Here is a 24,160-nt window from a genome sequence, read left to right on the forward strand (position 1 = left end):
AGATAGCAAAAGGATGGTAAAAGTATAGGGCCGATTCGGACCACAAAGTGAATTTACACATGGAGGCCAGGAGCGTAGCTGAGATATTAAATTAATACTTTGCATTGTCTTTGTCAGGGAAGCAGCTGCTATCCAGGCCATAGTGACAGAGAAGGAAACTCTGTTACTAGAAGGATTCAAAATTGATAAGGAGGAAGTGTTGGGTAAACTGTTGGTACTTAAAGTTTGATTTGATTTATTATTGTCACATATTGGGATACAGTGAAAATTAGTTCTTGCACATTATACAGACAAAGGATACTGTTCATAGAGTACATAAGGGAGAAGGAAAGGAAAGAGTGTAGAATATAGTGTTGCAGTCACAGGCTGTTGAGAAAGATCAGCTTAATGTAAGGTAGGTCTATTCAAAAGTCTGATGGCAGCAGGGAAGAAGTTGTTCTTGAGTTGGTATGAGTTTTCACACTTTTGTATCTTTTTCCTGATGGACGAAAGTGGAAGAGGGTATGTCCAGGATACATGGGGTCCTTGATTATACTGGCTGCTTTTCCAAGGTAGCAGAAAGTGTAGACGGAGTCAGTGGGTTGACAAGGCACTGGGACCAGATGAGGTGCATCCAAGGATGTTGAAGGTGTATCAGACTGGAAATTGCTGGCCATAATCTCCCAGTGTTTTCTAAACTCAGGGGTTGTGCTAGAAGACCGGAGACTTGCAAACACTATGCTCTTGCTCAACAAAAGTTGTAAGGATGACCCCAGGAATTAGAGACCAGTTTAAGTTCAATGATGGGGAAGCTTCCAGAAACAGTTATTTTGGATACAATGAGCAGACTCATGGAAAATTGCGGGTTGATTAGGAAGAGCCAGCAAACATTGGGGAAATGTTATTTAACTAACTTGGAGTCTTTGGAAGAGTTAACAGATGGGGTCAATGAGAGTAATGCTGTGGATGTGTTGTACATGGACTTTTAAAAGGCATTTGTTACAGTGCCACGCAACAGACTTGTGAGAAAAGATATCGCTCATAGAATAAAATGGACAGTGACAGTGTGGATAACAAATTGACTGAATAATAGGGAGCAGAGAGTAATGGTCAATGGATATTTTTGGGCTGGAGAAAGGTGTTAGTGGTGTATCCTAGGTGTCAGTATTGGGATCCTTACTTTTCCTGATGTATATTAATAATCCAGATCTTGTTATGCGGGAGACAATTCCAACGTTTGCACGTGAATGAAACTTGGAAGCATTGTAAATTGTGATGAAGACAATGTAGAATTTCAAAAAGACAGAGAAATTTGTGGAGTGGGCAGATTTGTGGCAGATGAAGTTCAATGCAGAGAAGCATGAAGTTTTGCATTTTGGTAGGAAGGATGTAAGGTCACAATATGAAATGAGTAAAATTCTTGAGGGAGTTCAGGTGCAGAGGGACATCAGTGTGCATAGTTCGGTGGCAGGACAGCTGGAGAGAGCAATTAATAAAGCATACAATTACCTGGACATTATTAATAGTGCCTAAAAAACAAGAGCAAGGAGGCTGTACTGAACTTGTATAAGATACTAGTTAGATCACAGCTGAAATATTGTGTACAATTCCGGATGCCACACTAGGAAGGATGTGAACATTATTGGAGAGGGTACAGAGGAGGTTTACAAGAATGATTCCAGGGATGAGAAACTTCAATTACAAAGACAGATTGGAGAAATTGGGACCGTTCTCCTTGCAGAGGAGAAGACTAAGAGGAGATTTGATAGAGGTATTCAAAGTCAATTTGATTTTGAGGGGGCTGGGTGGGGTGAATAGGGAGAAATTGTTCCTGCTCATAAAAGAATCGAGAGGAAAGGGCACAGATTTAAAGCAATTTGCAAAAAAACAAATGTGATATAAGAAAAACCTTTTTGCAAACTGAGTGGTTTGGGCCTGGAATGCGCTGCCTGGAAGTGTGGTAAAGGAAGGTTCAGTCAAGGCACTCCAGGGCATTAGATGATTGTTTCTATTCAAATATTGTACAGGGTTGCAGGGAAACAGCAGGAGAGTAGGCACTAAGTCATAATGTTCATTTGAAGAGCTGGTGCAGACACAATGGGTTGATTGGCCTCCTTCTGCACCATAAGAACTCTGTGATACGACCAGCCCTAATTTTGTGCAATAATTTCTTGAAGTTATTAAATGGGCAGTATGGTGGCACAGGGTTTAGCACTGCAGTCTCACAGCGCAAGGGACCTGTGTTCGATTCCTGGCTTGAGTCACCTTGAGTGGAGTCTGCATGTTCTCTCCGTGTCTACGTGGGTTTTTTTTTCTGGGAGCTCCCATTTCCTCCCACAATCTGAGGTCTGTCCATGGGATACCATGTGTTGGTTAGGTGCATTGGCCCTCAATGTGGCGGCTCGGGGATTTTCAAGTAACTTCACTGCAGCATTAATGTAAGTCTACTTGTGACATTAATAGATTAAAAAATACCTTTTAAAAATCGAAGTATAATATATCCACTGTTGTCCCCTTAGTGACATAGTTGCATCCTCAAAAAACTAATGTAAGGTGACCATTTTTTCGAAACTGAATGTAGGGACATAAAGCTTGATACGCACCCATTTAAAATAACGGAGTGTTTTCTGATTTGGCTCCTGGTTTATCCACATCACCTGGATTAGTTCAGTTACCCACAGCAGCTGATATGCAAACATATTTTCTTCTGCGCTGTTTTCTGTTCAACCATGTTTCATAGGAAAATTATTCGCTATTGTGGAATTGGTGGTGAGGTGTGGAACAAGCAGACTGCAACCACTCAACGCCACTCAAGTTCACCCTTCTACTTGAAAACAGAAAATTGGCTTATTTTCCACCCATCAGATCCTGCCTTGCCTACCTTATTGATCAACCCATGTAGCAATTTTGGATCATGACACTCTTGATTTGAACCTGCATGCACCTAGTGCTTAGGGTATTCGTTCAGCAATGGGTTTTCTGATCCACTCATTCTTTCAGGCACATTGTTTGCCTGGAGACATTATATGTCCTCTGGAAAACAGGGACACATGGTCCCTTTTTGACTAAAAAGTCAGTTCACATTTCAGGCCGTAGTCCCAGATCAACATTGTCAATTTCCATTGGCACTAAATTACTTTTAATACTAATTGTAAATTTTCTGTATTTATTACTGGAAAGTGTATATCTAAAAATAATGCATTGCTTTCACTGACTACTTCCTCTGCATTTTCCGTGAAGTTCTGGTCATTTTCCCAATGCGTGTTCCATTATGTACGTGACTATTAATTCATCAAGTAAAATTGTTCATGTGATTCACCGAAGTGCCTTGGGATAATTCTCTTAGTTCGAAGTTCTATAGAAATGCCTGGCCACTGAACAATGTCAGCTAATGGGAGCAATATAGCAGGAAATCCAAAATGTGCAACTATTTTGAGCGTGGAATTTTATGTTACAACCTACTTCATTACCGGTTGATAATTCAGTACAGTAATAGGATGACCAAGCACCCCCTGGAAATAAGCTTCCTGCCTTCTCAATGAGAGCCATTGCAATGTTTACATCCATTATGTTAGACCTGAGTTTTCTTTTCCCATCATGACGATTTTCACAACTGAAATCAGATGAATAGTCTTTGACTGTTCCTCTGCAAGGAGTATATTTACACTGAATTCATAAAACTTTGTTATTAACAGTGCTGGTGCCTAAAATCAGGAAAGAAGTGTCTTGTACAAGTTATCAAAAAACGTAGCCATACAGTGTGTGATGTATTTTGCACATTCTGTTCAGTCTCTTCTCATCCTTATCAACCTTTCTGCACCTTTACTGTCAATTGCACCATTCTCCACCACCACCTTGTTCAGCTCAATTGCAAAGCCCTCATTTAGTTGAACTCTTACTACCCAGTCTTAACTGGAACGTCTCCAGTGACAGCCTCTTTTCCTATGCCCTCACTATTACCTCTACAACATCTGAAGAATAGATCCACATCCTTGCCCCTCCTCCTGCTCATCAATATTCTGACATCATGTTGATGATGCCTGTTATATGTATGAATAAACATTTGAATCAGCATGGTTAAAAGCTAATTGCTTTAGTCTTTTGAGACCTCCTAGAATTTTTTGTGAGCGAATAACAAAGAAAGGGGTGGCACGATGGCACACTGCTGCCTCATAGCACCAGGGGCTCAGGTTCAATCCCAGCCTTGGGTGACTGTGTGGAGTTTACACATTCTCCCCTCCATTAGCCATGGGAAATGTGTGGGATTATGGGGATAGGGCCGGGAAGAGGGCCTGGGTAAAATATTCTGTCAGAGAGTCAGTGCAGACTCAATGGGCTGAATCACCTCTTTTGCACTGTAGGAATTCTATGCAATGTTCAAGAAATGTAATTGATGTATATTGAAATGGAGCTTCTGTCCTGAGTGCAATCAGCTATTCCATCACAATTGCACCCAAAGTCATGTCAGTTTTGAAACACTTTTCCAGCTGAAATTTCACAAACTCATGTACATGTTGCTGAATGCATAATCAGCTGTGAACCAGTGCAATCAAGCAGTGTTTGAAAACAGTTTAAAAAATCGTTTGCTGTAAAAGATACTCATAGATGTTACTAGGAATGGTAGCTTGGTAAAGTCTGACTGATACAACTGAAAATATATCTATCTCAAAAAAAAGCCTTTTTTAATAATCAGTGTCAATCCACCACCTGAGTGTCCTGATTTTTAACTGACCTTTAGGAAAAAAAAATTATTTTCTAATTATGTTAGATTAATTAGAATCCAACATAATTAGAAAATAATTTTATATATTTGTAAAACTAAATATAATTTATATAATTATATATTTATATATATATATAAGTCATCAATTCCTTAGTATTTTTCAAAAGTACATTCTAAACATTTTAAAGTGTAGTTATTTGCATCCTTATACACAAAACAGCACCATTTCAAGAGCTCGCCCACAGGCCTTGCAAACAAGCAGATTGAAAGAAATTCCCCATGGTGATTAATTCACCCTGAGGTGGGGCTTGTTTCTCACTCAATGGAAAAGATAATGGAAATTTGACCAGCCCTGAGTGCAATAGGTGCTTCAAATTCTGCAACCTTTTGTGTTGGAAACACCACTTGCAGGGGACTGCACTGAAAAAAATAGCAGCATAATTCAAACCAAACCCCTGTGCTCACACAGTTCAGGCACCATCTAGTGTTCAGTTAACACGAAACATGTCAACAGATATCACCTTCATCCCTGAGAATTACAAGGCGAAAAAAATCATCCCGGAGAATGAGGCTGATTAACAGCTGAAAAGCATTAAGGAAAGAAATTTCAGCAGCTACATCTCACAAGAAGGTCATCGGAGAAATAATAATCTTAGCACTCTTCCTGTAACCCACAGGAGAACTCAACGCTAGAATCATAATGAAAATCCCTACATTTGTAGCAATCTGCAAGTGCAAATACTTGTGAGTTCCTTGAACATTGCAGATATTTTCAAGTAAGATTAACAGTGAATAATCTGAAACTAATAACGGGGTGGTAACTATTCAGTTTCAGTTTTAATATTGTCAGTGTTCCCAAGTAGTTTGATTATAACAGTTGGATTTGAGTTTGTCATTTTTAAAAATGTAAGCATATTAAATAATAAAGCAACACAAGCAACGGCTTAAATTTATGTAGAACCTTTAACATGTACAAAAGGTAGTCCATTATCTGTGCAACCTTAGACTTTCCTAACAAAAGCTAACAAAGGAATACATTAAAAATATCATTGCTACTTTGTGCTCATTCTCATCGGAGGGCTATCCAATGTTCACTTAACAATATATGATTGAGCTAAGTTTGTAACCTCAGCATCCCTGTTTGACCCCACATTAAAATTATTATTTCATATCCTCTCCATCACAATCCCTACAGTGCAGATAGAGGCCATTCGGCCCACTGAGTCTGCATCAACTCTCCAAAACAACACCTTACCCAAGTACATTCCTCTGCCCTATCCCCATAACCCTGTGTATTTACCAAGATCAATTCACCGAACCCTCACGTCTTTGGAAAACGATCACTTTATTCCACATAATGTAACGTTGCCCACCTCTGCCTCTGCCTCATCCCATCCTCTGCTTCACCATAATCTCCATTTCATCCAAGAGTCTACGGACAGTATCCTATCTCACATCCATAACCTCACTGTGTGCTATATTAGCCCCCAAATGCTACCAATTTAAAATCTCATGCTTTTATAGCCTCATCCCTATCCCAGGAATCTCCCAGTTTATCACTGCTCTGGGAATTCTGACTGTGAAATCTGGCTCCTTCACCTAAAAGTCAAAAGAAAATTGGCTGGAATGCATTGTGCATGGCTGATTTAGCACACTGACTGTAAAGATTGTGGCAAGGAGATGAGATGAGTCAGAAGGCCTGTCAGGAGAATGTCTGCTTTAGTGATGGAGGCTATGGTTGCAGTTCCTGTTGGGTTACAGCAGAGTCAGCAGTAGAGATGAGAAGCTGTGAGCAGAGAGAGGAGGAGGACACCAGCGGTCTTTCAAGGCCCTTTCTCCCACCCCCAACTCAGCCTGGAGCAGTGTCTGAGGCACCCATGTTTCACCAAGGAGATACAGTGATTGAGCAATGGCGCCACCTCCTACAGCTGGATCAGCAGCTGTACTGCAGGTTAAAAACAGTGCTGCCAATGGCCAGCAAGGACACTGTAGCCCTCAATTTCTATGCAGGTGAATATTTCCAGGTGGGAGCAAGGGAAATCAGAAATATTTCACAAGTTGTTGTCGATTGCTGTATCAGTGAGGTGACAAAGGTCTCCATTAAGCAGGCAGCTGATCCACATCCCAGTTGGCCTCTGAAAGCCTTTTTGGCAGGAGGAATGCATCCGGGATCCATCCTGATGTGGCTGCCCCTTATTTTCCCACGCAGTGCAATCCCTAGTCCACCATTCAGGAGCCAGGAAGGCTCGGCCCATTGTTCCCAGAAACAATTAACGTACAGAAAGCGCTTAGAGTCACAGAGATAATTCTAGGCTTCATAATTGTCTACTTTATGATGACAAGCTCAATTAACTGAAATTGATTTCATTGTTGAGAAAAAGATTGAGGGAAATATGGTCAAAACCTTTACAGTGAAAAGGAAGCTTACAAGTTATTTCATTCAGCTTTGATTACGTAGTGGGCGGTATTTTCCGGCTGTGCTCACTGCAGGACTGGAAAATCCTGCCAAGGTCAACAAACTTTTGTATGGTCCGTGTCCCGACTGCTACGATTCCCATGGTGGGCAGGACAGGAAAATTCCGCCCAATGAGTGAATACAATATAGTAAATCCAGTATTAACAGTCAATAAGACAGGATGGCATAGTGGTTAGCACTGCTGCCTCACAGCATCAGGGACCCAGGTTCAACTCCCATCTTGGGTCATTGTTTGCAAAGTCTGCATGTTCTTCCCATGTCTGCATGGGTTTCCTCCAAGTGCTCCAATTTCCTCCATCGTGCTGGTTAGGTGCATTAGCCATGCTAAATTCTCCCTCAGTGTACCCGAACAGGTGCCAGAGCGTGGAAATGAGGGGACTTCACACCAACTTCATTGCAATGTTAATGTAAGCCTATTTGTGACTAACAAAATAAACTTTAACTAATTCTAAAATTAAAGGCCACAAGATTGCTCTTCCCTCTGTGTCCTGACATAATCGTGAATTCTCAGCCTTTCAATCTTTATGCGCAGGTATATAGCAAAATAATTTTTTAAAGTTTATTTATTAGTCATGAGTGAGGCTTACATTAACAATGCAATGAAGTTACTGTGAAATTTCCCTGGTTGCCACAGTCCAGCACCTGTTCGGGTCAGTGCTCCTAACCAGCACATCTTTCAAAATGTGGGAGGAAACCGGAACACCCGGAGGAAACCCATGCAGACACAGGGAGAATGTGCAAACTCCACACAGACAGTGAACCATGCCAGAAACCTGGTGCTGTGAAGCAGCAGTGCTAAGCACTGTGCCACCATGCCACCCCAATATTTAATATTAATTTTAATATTCAATGAGACTGAAGGCTTTAAGAATCAGTGTTCTGCAGAAAACAATAGTCCATGTGTTAATGTGACTCGAGGTTTACCATCTGTGGAATGTTGTCAGAACTGACTAATACAAGCTGTAAAAGTTGAAACAGGCATGTTATCTTACATGTAACATTAACACATTGACTTGAAAAATTTCTAACTGTTATACTGGAACAGGTGTTAACTCGTCTCTGTTAGGGAAATGTTTTGAATGAATGCCCTATAGATTCACGTGCGTTAGCGTACTGTGATTTTTGAAACCTGAGAACCTGAGGATTTGAGACTAATCTTTTGGGATTAAGCAAAGCATGTAATTTCCTGGAGAATGGAGAGTGCCGCAAGCACTGTCAATGTTTGTCGTGTGAGCATACCCAGCTGATAAAACTTTGGATGGCAGTGAGATCAGTGAAGGTTAAGCATGGCAGGTGTCTTGCTTTCTGTATGTCAGTCTCCAAGGAAAAGCCTTGTTTTGGAACATCACGATTCATCACCCAAGACTCAAGAAGGATTATGTCTAGTTTAATGTTTTCTCTTTTCCTGATGTTCAAAAAGATATCCCAAATGGCATAATTTATTTTCACAAGTAGAGCCTTCTTTAAAAAAAAGAGACTAAAGGGGTGGAGTTCCCCACCACCCCTGCCAGTAAGTTCAATGACACCACGGCAGAGGGGAGGAGGGGGGAAGGGAATTGGGTGGGGTCCTAATATCAGTTTCACACTGGTGAGAAATTCCCGTAGGATCTTACGCTGTGCCTGGCATGGCAAATCGGGAACCCTGCTAGAGGCTGTTGTGAAACCAATTTGTATCCTGGGCTGCAGGACCAGGATGTAAATTGGTCCAGTACTAGCCTAGAACAACATGGCATGTGGAACTCAGGACTCAACTGAACAATGCTATGTGCTGTCTTCAGGGTTCAGGATGGAATGTGTCAGCAATCCTAGAGCCTAGAACTCCACAGCAATGGGTAGGGAGCATAAGAAATAGGAGCAGGAGTAGGCCATCTAGCCCTTCGAGCCTGCTCCGCCATTCAATAAGATCATGGCTGATCAGAAGTGGATCAGTTCCACTTTCCGGCTTTCTCCCCATAACCCTTAATTTCCCTGTCTATCAGAAACCTATCTACCCGTGTCTTAAATATATTTAGTGAGGTAGCCTCCACCACTTCAACGGGCAGAGAATTCCAGAGATTCACCACCCTTTAAGTGAAGAAGTTCCTCCTCAACTCTGATCTAAGCTGCACCCCCCCCCCCCCCACCACTTATCTTGAAGCTGTGCCCTCTAGTCCTGCTATCCTAAGTGGGAAGAAGCTCTCTACCTCTACCCTATCCATTCCCTTCATTATCTTGTACGTCTCTATAAGATCTCCCCTCATCCTTCTAAACTCCAACGAGTACAGACCCAGCCTATTTAGTTTCTCTTCATAGTCCAAGCCCCTCATCTCCGGTATCAGTCTAGTGAACCTCCTCTGCACTCCCTCCAAGGCCAATATATCTTTCCTCAAGTGCAGCGACAAAAACTGCACACTGTACTCCAGCTGCGGCCTCACCAGTACCCTGTACAGTTGCAGCAAGACCTCCCTGCTTTTATATTCTATCCCCCTCGCTATAAAGGCCAGCATCCCATTCGCCTTCTTGATCACCTGCTGCACCTGCAGACTGGGTTTTTGCGACTCGTGCACAAAGACCCCCAGGTCCCTCTACAGGTGCATCTACAAGTGGATCATCCAGATTCAATGCCATCGAAGAGGCCCATCTTCCAACCTGCAAGTGCTCTTGGAGGCCATCTTCTTTCTGACCTTCATTAGGTCAGTGATGTTAGTCGTCTTGTCAATATGGTACCCAGATATGATGGCAAAACTCTCGCTATTATGCCTGCCCCCACTCGTCCCCCCCAACAGATTACAGCGCTAAAACCCCAGGTCTGTAATTAACGAGTTTAGTGTCAGAAGATGCAGCATGATTTCTTCCCCACCACCACCACTCCTCCGTCATGGGACCTAGTCTTTTTTTCAAAAGTTCAATGACACCACCCCTCTGCCGTGGTGTCATTGAACTTACTGGCAGGGGTGGTGGGGAACTCCACCCCTTTAGTCTCTTCTTTTAAAGAAGGCTCTACTTGTGAAAATAAATTATGCCATTTGGGATGTCTTCTTGAACATCAGGAAAAGAAGAGGAAACATTAAACTAGACATAGTTCTTCTTGGGTCCTGGGTGAAGAATCGTGATGTTCCAAAACAAGGCTTTTCCTTGGAGACTGACATACAGAAGGCAAGACACCTGCCATGCTTAACCTTCACTGATCTCACTGCCATCCAAAGTTTTATCAGCTGAGTATGCTGACACGACAAACATTGACAGTGCTTGCGGCACTCTCCATTCTCCAGGAAATTAAATGCTTTGCTTAATCCCAAAAGATTAGTCTCAAATCCTCAGGTTCTCAGGTTTCAAGAGAATATTTGGGAGAATATTTATTGGTTGAATAATAAATGAGTTTGCAAAATAATTATTATTAAGTTTCTTAGTATCTGAATATTTGATATGATGGAAAGAGTTCAGTCTTGAGGTGTTTTGTTCTTGCACAGGTCCTACACAGATCCAAATGTGCCAATCTTACATTACCGTTTAAAGAAGTTATCTTACCTGCAGAGTAATTAATTCTTTGACTAAGATTGTAGGGGAGACATTGGCCATGTGTGGTATTAGACTATTAAACTCAGCTAATGTTCTGGGGGAGCCAGGTTCAAATCCCACAATGTCAGATGGTGAAATTTGAATTCAATTTAAAAAAAATCTGGAATTAAGAGTCTACTGATGACCATGAAACCATTTTTGGAAAAACCCATCTGTTCACTAATGTTCTTCAGGGAAGGAAATCTGCCATCCTTACCTGGTCTGGCCTACATTTGTCTCCAGAGCCGCAGCAATGTGGTTGACCCTCAACTGCTCTTGGGCAACTAGGGATGGGCAATAAATGCTGGCCAGATAGTGATGCCCATGTCCCGTGACTGAATAAAGAAAAATGAATTACACATTGTTATGTTTGTAACAAATTCCAAAAGAAATGGGGGAGATATTAAATGTTTTTTTTTGCATCCGTATTTACTAAGGAAACTGGCATTGAGTCTATGAAATAAGGCAAACAAGTAGGGAGGTCATGGAACATATACAGATTAAAGGGGAGGAGGTGCTTGCTGTCTTGAGGCAAATCAGAGTGGACAAATCCCCAGGACCAGACAAGGTATTCCCTCACACCTTGAAGGAGACTAGTGTTGAAATTGCAGGGGCCCTGGCAGATATATTTAAAATGTCAGTATCCACGGGTGAGGTGCCGGATGATTGGAGGATAGCTCATGTTGTTCCGTTGTTTAAAAAAGGGCTCAAAAAGTAATCCTGGAAATTATAGGCCGGTAAGCTTGACATCAGTAGTAGGTAAATTATTAGAAAGAGTACTAAGAGATAGGATCTACAAATACTTGGATAGAGAGGGACTTATTAGGGAGAGTCAACATGGCTTTGTACATGGTAGGTCATGTTTAACCAATCTATTAGAGTTTTTCAAGGAGGTCACCAGGAAAGTGGATGAAGGGAAGGCAGTGCATGTTGTCTGTATGGCCTTCAGTAAGGTCTTGACAAGGTCACACATGGGAGGTTAATTAGGAAGATTCAGTTGCTAGGTATACATCAAGAGGTAGTAAATTGTATTAGACATTGGCTCAATGGAAGAAGCCAGCAAGTGGTAGTGGAGGATTGCTTCTCTGAGTGGAGGCCTGTGACTAGTGGTGTGCCACAGGGATCAGTGCTGGGTCCATTGTTGTTTGTCATCTATATCAATGATCTGGATGATAATGTGGTAAATTGGATCCGCAAATTTGCTGATGATATAAAGATTGGAGGTGTAGTGGACATTGAGGAAGGTTTTCAAAGCTTGCAGAGGAATTTGGACCAGCTAGAACAATGGGCTGAGAAATGGCAGATGGAGTTTAATGCAGACAAGTGTGAGGTATTGCACTTTGAAAGGACAAACCAAGGTAGAACATACATGGTAAATGGTAGGACACTGAAGAGTGTAGTAGAACAGAGGGATCTGGGAATACAGATACATGATTCCCTAAAAGTGGTGGCATCACAGGTAAATAGGGTCGTAAAGAGCGCTTTTGGAATATTGGCCTTTATAAATCAAAGTATTGAGTAAAAGAGTTGGAATGTTATGGTGAGGTTGTAAAAGACATTGGTGAGGCTGAATTTAGAGTATTGCGTACAGTTTTGGTCACCTAGGATATTAATAAGGTTGAAAGAGTACAGAGAAGGTTCACGAGGATGTTGCCATGACTTGAGAAACTGAGTTACAGAGAAAAGTTGAAGAGGTTAGGACTTTATTCCCTGGAACGTAGAAGAACGAGGGGAGATTTGATAGAGACGTATAAAATTATGATGAGTATAGTTAGAGTGAATGCAAGCAGGCTTTTTCCACTGAGGCTAAGGGAGAAAACAACTAGAGGACATGGGTTAAGGGTGAAGGGGGAAAAGTTTAAAGAGAATATTAGGAGGGGGTCCTTCACACAGAGTGGTGGGAGTGTGGAATGAGCTGCCAGATGAAGTGGTAAATGTGGGCTCACTTCTAACATTTAAGAAAAACTTGGACAGGTACATGGATGAGAGGGGCGTGGGGTGATGTGGTCCGAGTGTGGGTCAGTGGGACTCGGCAGAAAAATAGTTCGGCACAGACAAGAAGGGCCAAAAGGCCTGTTTCTGTGCTGTAGTGTTCTATGGTTCTATAGAATTCTGTGCTTAGGTCTGTAATAATGTCTGTGCTTAAGATTGTAATGAATTCTAGCATTAAGACTGTAATGTATTCCAGGGTGAACGCTTGTATTTTTATTATTTTGTGGGATGTGAGTGTCATTGGCAAGGCCTGCATTTGCTACTGATCTCTCTTTGCCTGTGAAAAGGTGAACCATTGCAATCCATCTGGTGTAGGTGCACCTGCTGTACTGCATTCCATGCTTAACATTATAATCACCTTCCATGGTTGAATTACATGGCTGTAACAAATTTTACAGTTGGTTTGTTGGCCTTGGGAGGAGAATGAACTTGATAATGTAATTTTGCTAACGTAATTTTTCTAATGCATTTCAATTCTTTCTACATAACTATCAGTGTCCAAAAAGAGTATCCTGGAAACACATTGGCATAAACTAATTTCTTGGTTAATCACTTGCTAAGGCACTGTTATTGGAGAATGCTTCCAGCTTGCCAGGAGGGAAATTTTAACTCCGGATAACAGACAGGTTTGGGTGAATGAAAGATTAATGTATTAAAAATCTGAATCTTGATCCGAATCCACCCACTTCCAATGACAAGGGGGCAGGCAACCTACTCTTTCCCATGGTACAGATTAGCACTTTAATTGTTATAATGAAGCTTCAGACATTTTTCTGCACCATTTTGAATTGAACTCAGATTTCCCTGGGTCTTGGAAAATCATAGAATCATAGAAACCCTACAGTGCAGAAGGAGGTCATCTGGCCCATTGAGTCTGCACTGACCACAATCCCACCCAGGCCCTACCCCCATATCCCTACATATTTACCCACTAATCCTTCTAACCTAAGCATCTCAGGACACTAAGGGGCAATTTTAGCATGGCCAATCAACCTAACCCACTCATCTTTGGACTCTGGGAGGAAACCAGAGCATCAGGTAGAAACCCACGCAGACACAAGGAGAATGTGCAAACTCCACACAGACAGTGACCCAAGCCGGAAATCGAACCCAAGCCCCTGGAGTTGTGAAGCAGCAGTGCTAGCTGCTGTGCTACTGTGCCGCCCTGTGAAGCAATGCAACATGGAGGTAAAGTACAATTTAACAGGGTATTACTTTCAGAGATGCATATGAAAATTTGGAACTGGGGGGTGAAAATATTTTGACTGTGGCATGGCAACTTAATAAAGGCACTTAAGAAAAGATATGAGATGCTTGACTTTTTTTTAAGATGGATGAGCACACACTAAGAAGTCTCTGAATCGGCCTTAAATTGAAGTGGTACACCATTTCAGAGGCTGCATTTCAGGAAGTGTATCAGCTTCCCAGAGAGGGACAGAAGATGTTTAGCAGGATTATGCCGGACCTGAGGGAATCTACTTTTGTGGAGAGATTGGAGCTGGAATTGTGAAGACTAAGGAGAGACTACAGTGATGTTCAAAATTAGAAATATGGTGGCTAAATCCTAGCAATGACTACCAGACCCAGGAGGGTCTGTGTTTCCGGCTACCAGTTGGATCCAGTTTGTCAGCTTGGATCTTGCCCAAAATTGGACAAAGCTCATGGCCCAGCTAATGTCCCCAGATCTACAATTGCTCTCCCCCACCAGTTCACAGCATGCAGACTTGTCAAATCTTGAGACATCCTCTGGGTTGCTCTCTAACTGGAAGCAAAGCTTGTCCATCAGGCTGGCTTTGGGCAGGGAAGCTTGTTGAGACCCCATAACATGCAGGAATCTATGTATTCCAAGTTTATCATGCTTTACTGACTGCTATTCCCTGAATTCCCTGGCAAAAGTCCAGCCCATACTTTCTTGGTACAACAGTATAATTTCGCACCCTTTTGAGCTTGATTTTTTGCTCCCCTACTGGCAGATTTGAAGGTGGTGCTCTCAAAATCCCATTGTTTGCTCACACTTGGGTGTATTGAAGTGTTCAATGGCCACTTAAGGGGTGTATTACCTCTGGCAAGGAGAGGCCCACATAATGTGGGAAGCAATTGATAACTGGTGTTAAATTGCTGTGGGGTGACTTTCGAGATCGTAGCCAGGTTTCCTCCATTTGCTGTACTTTTTAGCCTAGGCACTGGAGACCATGGCACTTTGAAATCCAGTCCTTTGTGATCCAAGAGACTATGCACAATTCTTATCACTCAGTCTCTTCATTTTCTTTACAGACCTATCTCATTCTGCAACCTAATAATAGGAAGTCAAGTGAGTGCTCATTTGACAAGTTCTTTCTTTATATGGATTCTGACTAATTGTTGCGGCTGAGTTAGTGAGAATTGTTGGAATTTTCGAAGACAGTTTTAGGTTTTTGAAGGGTAATAGGCTTTTATATAAAGAAAGTCATTGCTAACACACTTGAACAAATGGCTTGAAAAAGAACAGAAGCCATAAGGAGCACTAAGGTCAATTCTCACTTCCTTCCTCTGGTGTTAATGGGATGGATGGCTCAAAATGACCATTTGTGTACTCTGCAGACTCTGAAGTGCATATTTTGCTAATCTTCAGTCTCCCCCTTTTTATATATAGCTGTGACTCATATTACGTTTGAGTTATTTCTCGCTGCAGAGAAATTCTAACCATAATTTTTTTTCCAATAGTTTATTTCTATTATCAATGAGAAAGAAAGAAAATTTTATTGGAAATAATTTATATTTGCATAATTGGAAGACCAGACAGTTGAGGTGGAGTGGGGGAGATGGAGAGGTCGGAGGTGGAGAGGTGGGGGGAGTGGTAATTGTAACTCACCAAACACAATGCTTTTGGGGTTGGGTTAAAATGTTTAAAGCAATTTTGTCAGGAATTGAACTCACCTTGAACTTCCAATTGTACCAAAAGCAGTTTGAAGTATAGGTGACAATTGATTCAGAGAAGGCGTATCAGTCATTCAACATAGCTACATTTTAAAACAGTTTCTACTTTCAACCAGTGTTATCCAAAACCAAGGCTGATAAAAGTCCCTTCTCATAAAATTGCTGCATTTAGGACATCACTCAGAATGATTCCTGCTGAATTCACTTTAAAATGGTAATTAATATCCATAGGGCTAGCATGTGATCGAGAATGTTGCGAACACTTTGGTTTCAATTCCTACTCCAATTGAGGTAGACTTGCCCTGTCCCTGAGAGAGGAAAGCAAAGGCAAACCACCACTGACAAAAGCTGCCAAGAAAATAGCTCAGGATGAATCATCAGCAGACAATGACCTGCCTTCAGGTAGAGAACACACGAATGAATGGATTACTTACTATATGTTAGCAGCACGTGGATGGCATCGTGGCACAGTGGTTAGCACTGTTGCCTCACAGCACCAGGGACACAGGTTCGATACCTGTGTTGGGTCACTGTCTGTGCAGAGTCTGCACATTCTCCTTGTGTCTGTGTGCCTTTCCTTCGGGTGTTCCGGTTTCCTCCCACAGCCTGAAAGACGTGCTGGTTAGGTGCATTGGCCACTTCTCCCTCAGTGTACCCAAACAGGCACTGGAGTGTGGCAATTAGAGGATTTTCACAGTAACTTCATTGCAGTATTAATGTAAGCTTGCTTGTGACACTAATAAATACCTGCCTCAAATGGATTTGGTGAATAATAACAGAGTGGTACACATTGTCAGCCACTTACAGAGAATCAGAACTCACCTGTATCTCTGCCATTCTGCAAATTGCACTGTTTTATGAATTGAAATTTATGAGTGCGATATAACCTTAATGATTTCGGATATGTAATGAACAGCATTTCTGGGATTTTACCTGAATTTTTTCCCCACAGAAAATTTATTTTGACATCACAGAAAACCTGCATAGGTGAAATACTTTTTTAAACAATCACAATTCTGAATTAAATAAAACTATCTTATAATGATCACAACTAAACACGTTTCTTCAGTCTTACTGAATTCCTACATGATGCAAAAATAGAATGCATATCTGATCCATATCATTCTTATCCTGATGTTCAAATTATCGAGTGCATCCGTATTATTCAGGAGAGTTTGTGCTGAACTTTTACTTCTGGTCCTACCAATGCGCAGAAGTTTGAACTGATGTGTTGGCGTGTAATATGACTGGAAGTGCAAACAAAAATGTCAGTTCTGAAGACATAAAGGTTACAAATTTTAGAACCTTACCATGTGGGAGAGATATTGGAAAAAGCTGAACAATCCTGTCGTCACCTCGATCATTTCATCACTGCAGTTTTACACCTTGAGAATCGGTATCCTGAGGAGATTGTATTTTAAACTGTGTGGTTGTGGGGTTAAAGACGGAATCTATCTACTTAGTATTAAAGAACAGTAGAGGAGTTATTATGCTGTTGCATGTATTCTGTAGTTCACCAAAAAGTGAGAAGCAATAGAGAACATTTCAGAAAATTTACAGAGAAATGCAAGGACTAGGATAGTACGAGAACAAAGAGTGGGAAAAGTTGCTGAAGGGGGTACAAGAAGACTTTCTTGATGAATGTGTCTCCAGCATGAGAAAGGAAGTGTTGCTAGATAATTCCAGTTCTGGGGATCTAAGTGGGGCAAGTGGAAGTCTGGGAGCATCTGTGAATCAATGATCATAATTTCATCAGATTCATAATAGCGATTCATAAGAACAATTAAACATAAAATAGAGCTAACTTCAGTGAGTTGTAAAGGTATTACAATATATTATAATGACCTGGACTTTGATTTGATTTATTATTGTCACATGTATACAGTGAAAAATATTGTTTCTTGCATGCAATACAGACAAAGCATACTATTCGTAGAGGAGAGTGTAGACTTGAGTATACATGGCATTATTTCAAAGTTTGCAGATGACACCTAATTTGGAAATCTAGTAGATAGTGAGTGTAGTAGCTGATTCCAGGTAGACATAGAAATGGCAGATGAAATTTAATGCAGAAAAGTAAGAAGCGATATACTTAGTAGGAAGAATGAGAAAAGGCAATATAAGTTAAATGATACAATTATAAATGGGGTCTAGGAGCAGAGAGTTTTGAAGGTGCACTTAAAATGAAATAGAATTCTGGTTTGAATTTTTAACTTGATGCATGCGTTCTTTTTCTCTACAGTTTTTCCCTTATGGAGATGCATCCAAGTTTGCCCAGCATGCCTTTAGAACCTTTGACAAAAACGGTGATGGAACAATCGACTTCAGAGAGTTTATTTGCGCTCTCTCTATTACTTCAAGAGGCAGCTTTGAACAGAAGCTAAATTGGGCCTTCAATATGTATGATTTAGATGGTGATGGTAAAATTACAAGAGTGGAAATGTTGGAGATCATAGAGGTAAGGATATATGTCCCTAATCTCTGCTGTTTATATTCACTGACCTGTACAATCACAGCCCTGTCTGATGTCAAATGCAAAGCCATGAGGGATGCCATCTTACCTTACAATTTAAATAGAAATCTACAGTGTTAAACACATGGAACAGAAAAAATGATCATTTTTCAATATTTTGGTGTTCAAAAAATAATTTTTAAAAAAGGAAAACAGTACCAGTGATCTGTTTATAATACCAATTGCTTCATCAATCCACAGTGGAAAAGTGGGAAAATAAACTATCAAATACATGACAGTAATAATGCCAGTATTAATATCACAATGTATTCTGATTCCTTTATGAATTCTGAGCTCCTATTATTGAGGTAAAGTTTTGGCTTGGGAGCCTGCCCATCAGTCCATATCCTGGAAATTCAGTGAGGTACTGTGGATGATTTTCAAGCCATATGATCAGAAAGGTATGTACTATTTTGCCTGAAGCTCAAATAGAGTTTATAGCAGAAAAGGATTCCCACCTACAACATGGTTGGCAAGTTATCTTAGTTATATAAAACATTGGTTCGGCCGCATTTGGAATATTGTGTCCAATTCCGATCACCACATGACCAGTAGGGCGTAGAGGCATGGACAGAGTACTGAAAAGGTTTACCAGGATGTTGCCTGGTATGGAGGGTATTAGCTATGAGGAAAGATTGAATAAACTGGGATTGTTCTCCCTGGAAAGATGGAGGCTGAGGCATTACTTGATAGAAGTTTATAAAATTATGAGGGGCATATAGGTTGAACAGTTGGAAGCTTTTTCCCAGGGTAGAAATAAGAAACACAAGGAGGCTTAAGTTCAAGGTAAGGGGGGAGAGGTTCTGTAGCGATGTGGGGGGGGGGGGACACAGTTTTTTACACAGAGGTGGTGGTGTCCTGGAATGCACTGCCAAGTGAGATGGTTGAGGCAAATATGTCAGTGGCAATTATGACTTATCTGGATAAACACATGAACAAATGGGGAATAGACGGATACAAGGGTTGGTCTAGATAGGACAATGTGATCGGCACAGGCTTAGAGGGCCAAAGGGCCTGTTCCTGTGCTGTACTGTTCTTTGTTCGCACTCCAAGAGCCTCAAATCAGAAAGCTATCCTGTTATAGAATTAGGAACATGGGTCAAAGAAGCTGCCCAATATGCCTCCTTTCATTTAGTCCTTTGACCAGCAGATTTGCCTGTGAAATATGAGACATCTGATTTCTGTGCAAATTAAACCTGGCTTGTATGTATTTTGTGACACCTTGTTTCCTATATCACAGGATACCCATATAAATACGTGGCTGTTTGGATTTGATGTGGAAATGCCGGCATTGGTCTGGGGTAAACACAGTAAGAACTGTCACAACACCAGGTAAAAGTCCAACAGGTTCATTTGGTAACAAAAACCACTAGCTTTCAGAGCGCTGTTCCTTCGTCAGGTAAGTGGGAGTTCTGATCACAAACGGGGCTTGTTTGTGATCAGAACTCCCCACTTACCTGACGAAGGAGCAGCGTTCTGAAAGCTAGTGGCTTTTGCTACCAAGTAAACCTGTTGGATTTTAACCTGGTGTTGTGAGACTTCTTACTGTGTTTGGATTTGCCCAGCCTTTAAGAATTGGACTTTTTTCTACTATTGATTGGAAAATGAGATAATAGTTTCATCTGTATGCTTCGAGATGCATTGTCTCCTTTTCTTGTTAGTGCATTACATTTTCAAAAAATAATTACACGTGAAGAAGGATATTCTGGACCTTCATTTGTCCAAAATAACTGTCAGGTCCCCCAGTTAGTATGCAACAGCTTTCAGTTAGTTCCTAAGTGATTTGAGTTTTCAAGTCCACTTTTTAATTCCATCTCATATGTTGGATTATACATGGGGTGAAGAGAAAGTCCCTGCTAGCAGTCTTAAATTTGTCTATAGCATCTCGTGCTGCTCCCTCAAAATTATTTAAAGCAGTTTTTCAAACTTAACCTTGTAAATTTGAAAAACCTTTAACCTAGGTCATCCCTTGGGTAGAAATTAGACAGAGCCTAAAATTGGGTGAGATTCCAAGAATGTAGTGGTAGTGAACCTGATCAGAGAGACCCGTAGAGTTTCATAAGTTGGCGCTGAGACCTCATCATCATAAATCTAATGAGCTGCGGGTGCCAATCGGACACTGTGGCTCAATTTGCTGGGCAAGAATTGGCAACTTTGGGTGGTGTCAAGGTCCACAGGTAGGTTCAGGTAGCAAGGGGTTGGGGTGGGGAGGTGAGTGGGATGGAATTGGTGTGAGGAGCAGGTATGAAAGGCAATTGATTGATTGAGATTGATTGTTATGATTAGTCAAAGACTCAACCATTATCATCTGACTACCAGGATTGCAAACCAGATAGATTGTAGTCATTTTAGTCATCTAGCAAAGCGCATGTTCCTATGCTAGATCATTACTTGCCCTAGGGCCTTACATTATACCTCCACATTGGGTTTACTTTTAACCAACACTTTAGGGTAATTTTCAAGTTGTGGCTTAAATAAGAATGAAGTTAGTCACTGTGCTACCTTCCTTTTGGTACTGGGGTAAGGCCTCAGACATTTGACGAATGAATAAAATTGGCCTTGCAACAACATCATGAGAAAAGTTCAGTTGTGTGAAGGACACAAGTTTTTTTGAATCCCGTCATAGAAAACAAAACTTTATTAGCATCATTACAGTATTGAGCAATTACATTTCCCTGATTATACACAACCTATTGAAGACAAATAAGCATATGATTTGTGTCAATGGAATTCTAAGTTCACCTGCTGGGAGATGCAAGAGAGTGACTCATCCTCTATCTGCTCTTCCTCCTAGTGGGAAAGTGACTGGTTTCCACTTAGCCTTTGCCTTTTCAGAAAGGGAACTGTAATGTGTTAGGGGAAAGCAGGTGTGAACTTAAATTCCACTGGTCTGTGTCACAAGAAATGAATGCTCCACTCTATATAGAATTATATAGAATTATAGTGCAAAACTATAATGTAATTCTATCTCAATATCCTGTTGAAATTCAGAAACAATTCAACTTTTGGTGTCAGAAATCAAGTGTTAAATATTAATAACTCCCTTGCTAGCATCTGTTTTTCTATTCTTAAATTCACTTAATACCTCAAGCTTGGTAAGAGTTGAAATCTGATTCATTGCATACAATTACATAAAACATACAGCACAGAAATAGGCCGTTCCACGCAGCAGGTTAGTGATGGTGGTTATGCTCCACACAAACCTCCTCCCATCCTATTCTATCTGACCCTATCAACAGAACTTTTTCCTCTGGGTGCTCTGGTTTCCTCCCACAGTTTAAAGATGTGCAGGTTAGGTTGCTCAGCCACGATAAATTGACTTAGTGTTAGGGAGTCTAGCATGGTACATGAGTTATGGGGATAGGGCCTGGGTGGGATTGTTGTCGGTGCAGGCTTGATGGTCTGAATGACCTCCTTATGTACTGTAGGGATTCTATAATCCTATATAATTTTCACTTTCAATTAAGTCTTTTTTTGCTTTCCATGAAGGCTATTTATAAAATGGTGGGAACTGTCATAATGATGAAAATGAACGAAGATGGTTTGACGCCAGAACAGCGAGTTGACAAGATTTTCAGTAAGATGGATAAGAACAATGATGACCAGATCACATTGGATGAATTCAAAGAAGCGGCAAAGAGTGACCCTTCGATTGTGTTACTCCTGCAATGTGACATTCAGAAATGAGCCATCAATAATGCATATAATGACTGCACAAAATTCAAATGTTTCATTCAGTTTGCAGCTACATCCACACACACACAAAAACAAAGTGCTTGGACTACCTTTAAATGGACTTGCTTCTTGTGTTGAAACACTTGTGTGCATGAGAATGTCATATGCAAAAAAAAAAGTTTAAATTAATATAAAAACTGCCAAAAGTGAAGTGTGCGCAATTTCATTACCATCTTAAATTCATTCCTCGGAGGCCTGTGCATCAGTATCGTGTTGCATTAAAATAAGCTATTATTGTTCATGTTCCACTGGAGCTTGCAATGTGTTTCACTTACTGGGAATGAATCGGAAATCCCAAGTCAAAGTATCTGTTTATAATAAATCATTCCTCTTTCCTCTAACCATGGTCGCTGACCTGAGACACAAATTTTTGAAAATATTGGCAATGGATTATTTGATCAGAAAACAGCATGCATTACACAGATCTGGTTTGCTTAACAGAAATGAATGGAATCTGTGTCCAGTTAAGTTTTTCCCCTCAATTCTTGGAACCCTGAAAAATCATAAGATACAGGACTAAATACCTCAGAATACTGCAGCAATATTTAGCAGAAAATGGATTCAGCATTTATAATTAGCATCTTACTCAAACATGGCGCTCAAGAAATTTTTCAACAGATAAGAAGATTTCGTAGGAACAGTGAACATTTAAGAATACCCATTGGTAAGTGTTTCTGACCTTAGTTTAGATTTTTCCTGCAATACCCAAAGTAGCAACTCCACATTACAAATTGTCACCAGCTACAAGGAAATATGATAGCAAATTTTTAAACTGTTTTTACAGCTTTTCCACATGCACCTTTATTGGCAATTGAGATTTATATTCATAGAAATCCTATAAGCATTTTGATTGATGTCATTACAGAAAGAAGAAAAATGTCCAACTGTATTAGTAAGTTTTAAGACACGAAACACACTATCATTTTTAAAAAGGGAGAAATAGACAAAATGAAGGCTTTGTTTTGTTTACTACTTATATGTGCGAGTTAAGAAGTTCTGCTTGTGATTTAATGTCAATTCTAGGACTACTGTACCATAATTTGTGACTCACTTGGAAACAATTGGATTTGTGCTTGACAATACAGTTTCCCAACATTCTCCCTTGCAGTGCTAAACTGATCTAAAGGGGAAGTATACTCTACACAATTGTCCCATAAACATCTGTCATAAAAGGGAAAGATCTGGCGCTTCATATTATCTCAGACACCTGGTCACTACTGTTTTAGGCTTTTGGACAATTACATAGGCAATTGCGACTTCTTCCACAATGTATGACGTATTCAATTAAGAACCGCCATTCATATTGTTATTGTAGCAAAACACAAAGTTACGATTTATATTTTAAATTTCCAACTCTGTAACACCACCAACTCTGTTCCTACCTCAATTCATCTACTATTGAAATCCTCATCCATGCCTTTGTTACCCCCCTAGACCTGACCATTTTGTTGGCTACCTGGCTGACCTCCCATGTTCTGGCCTCCATAAACTCAATAAGCAGCAGGTCAGCTGCTTGTGACCTTACTTATACCATGTCCTGTTCAGTCATCTAGCCTGTGCTTGATGATTTACATTGTCTCCCAGTTAAGCAACAGCACAATTTTAAAATTCTAACCTTACTGTTAGTTCACCCATGGCCTTGCCCCTCTCTATCTCTGTAACCTCCCCACAACTCTGAGTTATTTTCACTCCTCCAATTCTGGCCCAATGTAATTGTTCCATCACTGTTGGCTGTATCTTCAGTTGCTGAGGTCCAAAGCTCTGGAAGTCCCTTCCTAGAACTCTCTGGCTTCCTATTTTTCTATCCTCCTTTAAGACCTCTATTTCCACGCTTCAGTCATTGTTCCTAACATCCCATTACATGACTTGTTCTAACACCCCCTAAAGCACTTTGGGACATTTTGCTAGACATACACAACTACTTGCATAACTCGACGGCTGACATTCTGCTTCTATGTGCCATTGCCATAAAGAAATGCTGAGGGCAAGGACCTTATGCTACAACATGCTCTGTATGTGTTGCAATTCAAGAGATGCAAGAGATTTATACTGATGTGTGACACCAGCCTCAGTAAAGTGTGGATAAAATGTAAATGGCGGTACACTTCTCAGTTTAGACTCTTTGAGCTGGGGATTCACAGTCCTGGGCTACACCTTTGAAAGATGACACATTGGAGTTGGTAGCTATTATAAAAGTGTGCAAAACATTCCTGCTTTCTTAAAGCTGCGAGTTCAACTGGTAAGTTTTTGTTTGTGACCTCTCAGTTTTTCTTTGTTATATTTGTTATTT

The 24,160-nt window shown here is 40.7% G+C and overlaps 1 protein-coding gene across 2 annotated transcripts in view; it reads left to right on the forward strand.

The window, feature by feature from the left end:
- The window catches only part of LOC145344897 (visinin-like protein 1), a 126,764-nt gene extending 103,195 nt beyond the window's left edge, over window positions 1-23,569 (forward strand). For both annotated transcript variants that reach the window (XM_080192188.1, XM_080192185.1), the window contains exons 3-4: window positions 17,866-18,081; window positions 21,625-23,569. In XM_080192188.1, the coding sequence (XP_080048314.1) occupies window positions 17,866-18,081; window positions 21,625-21,822 (414 nt within the window). In that variant the 3' untranslated portion in view covers window positions 21,823-23,569. The remainder of the gene's footprint in view (window positions 1-17,865; window positions 18,082-21,624) is intronic.
- Window positions 23,570-24,160: the final 591 nt, after the last annotated feature.

This window comes from Carcharhinus amblyrhynchos, chromosome 7 (genome assembly GCF_965287045.1).
Source record: "Carcharhinus amblyrhynchos chromosome 7, sCarAmb.v2.hapA, whole genome shotgun sequence".
Classification (NCBI taxonomy): Eukaryota; Metazoa; Chordata; class Chondrichthyes; order Carcharhiniformes; family Carcharhinidae; genus Carcharhinus; species Carcharhinus amblyrhynchos.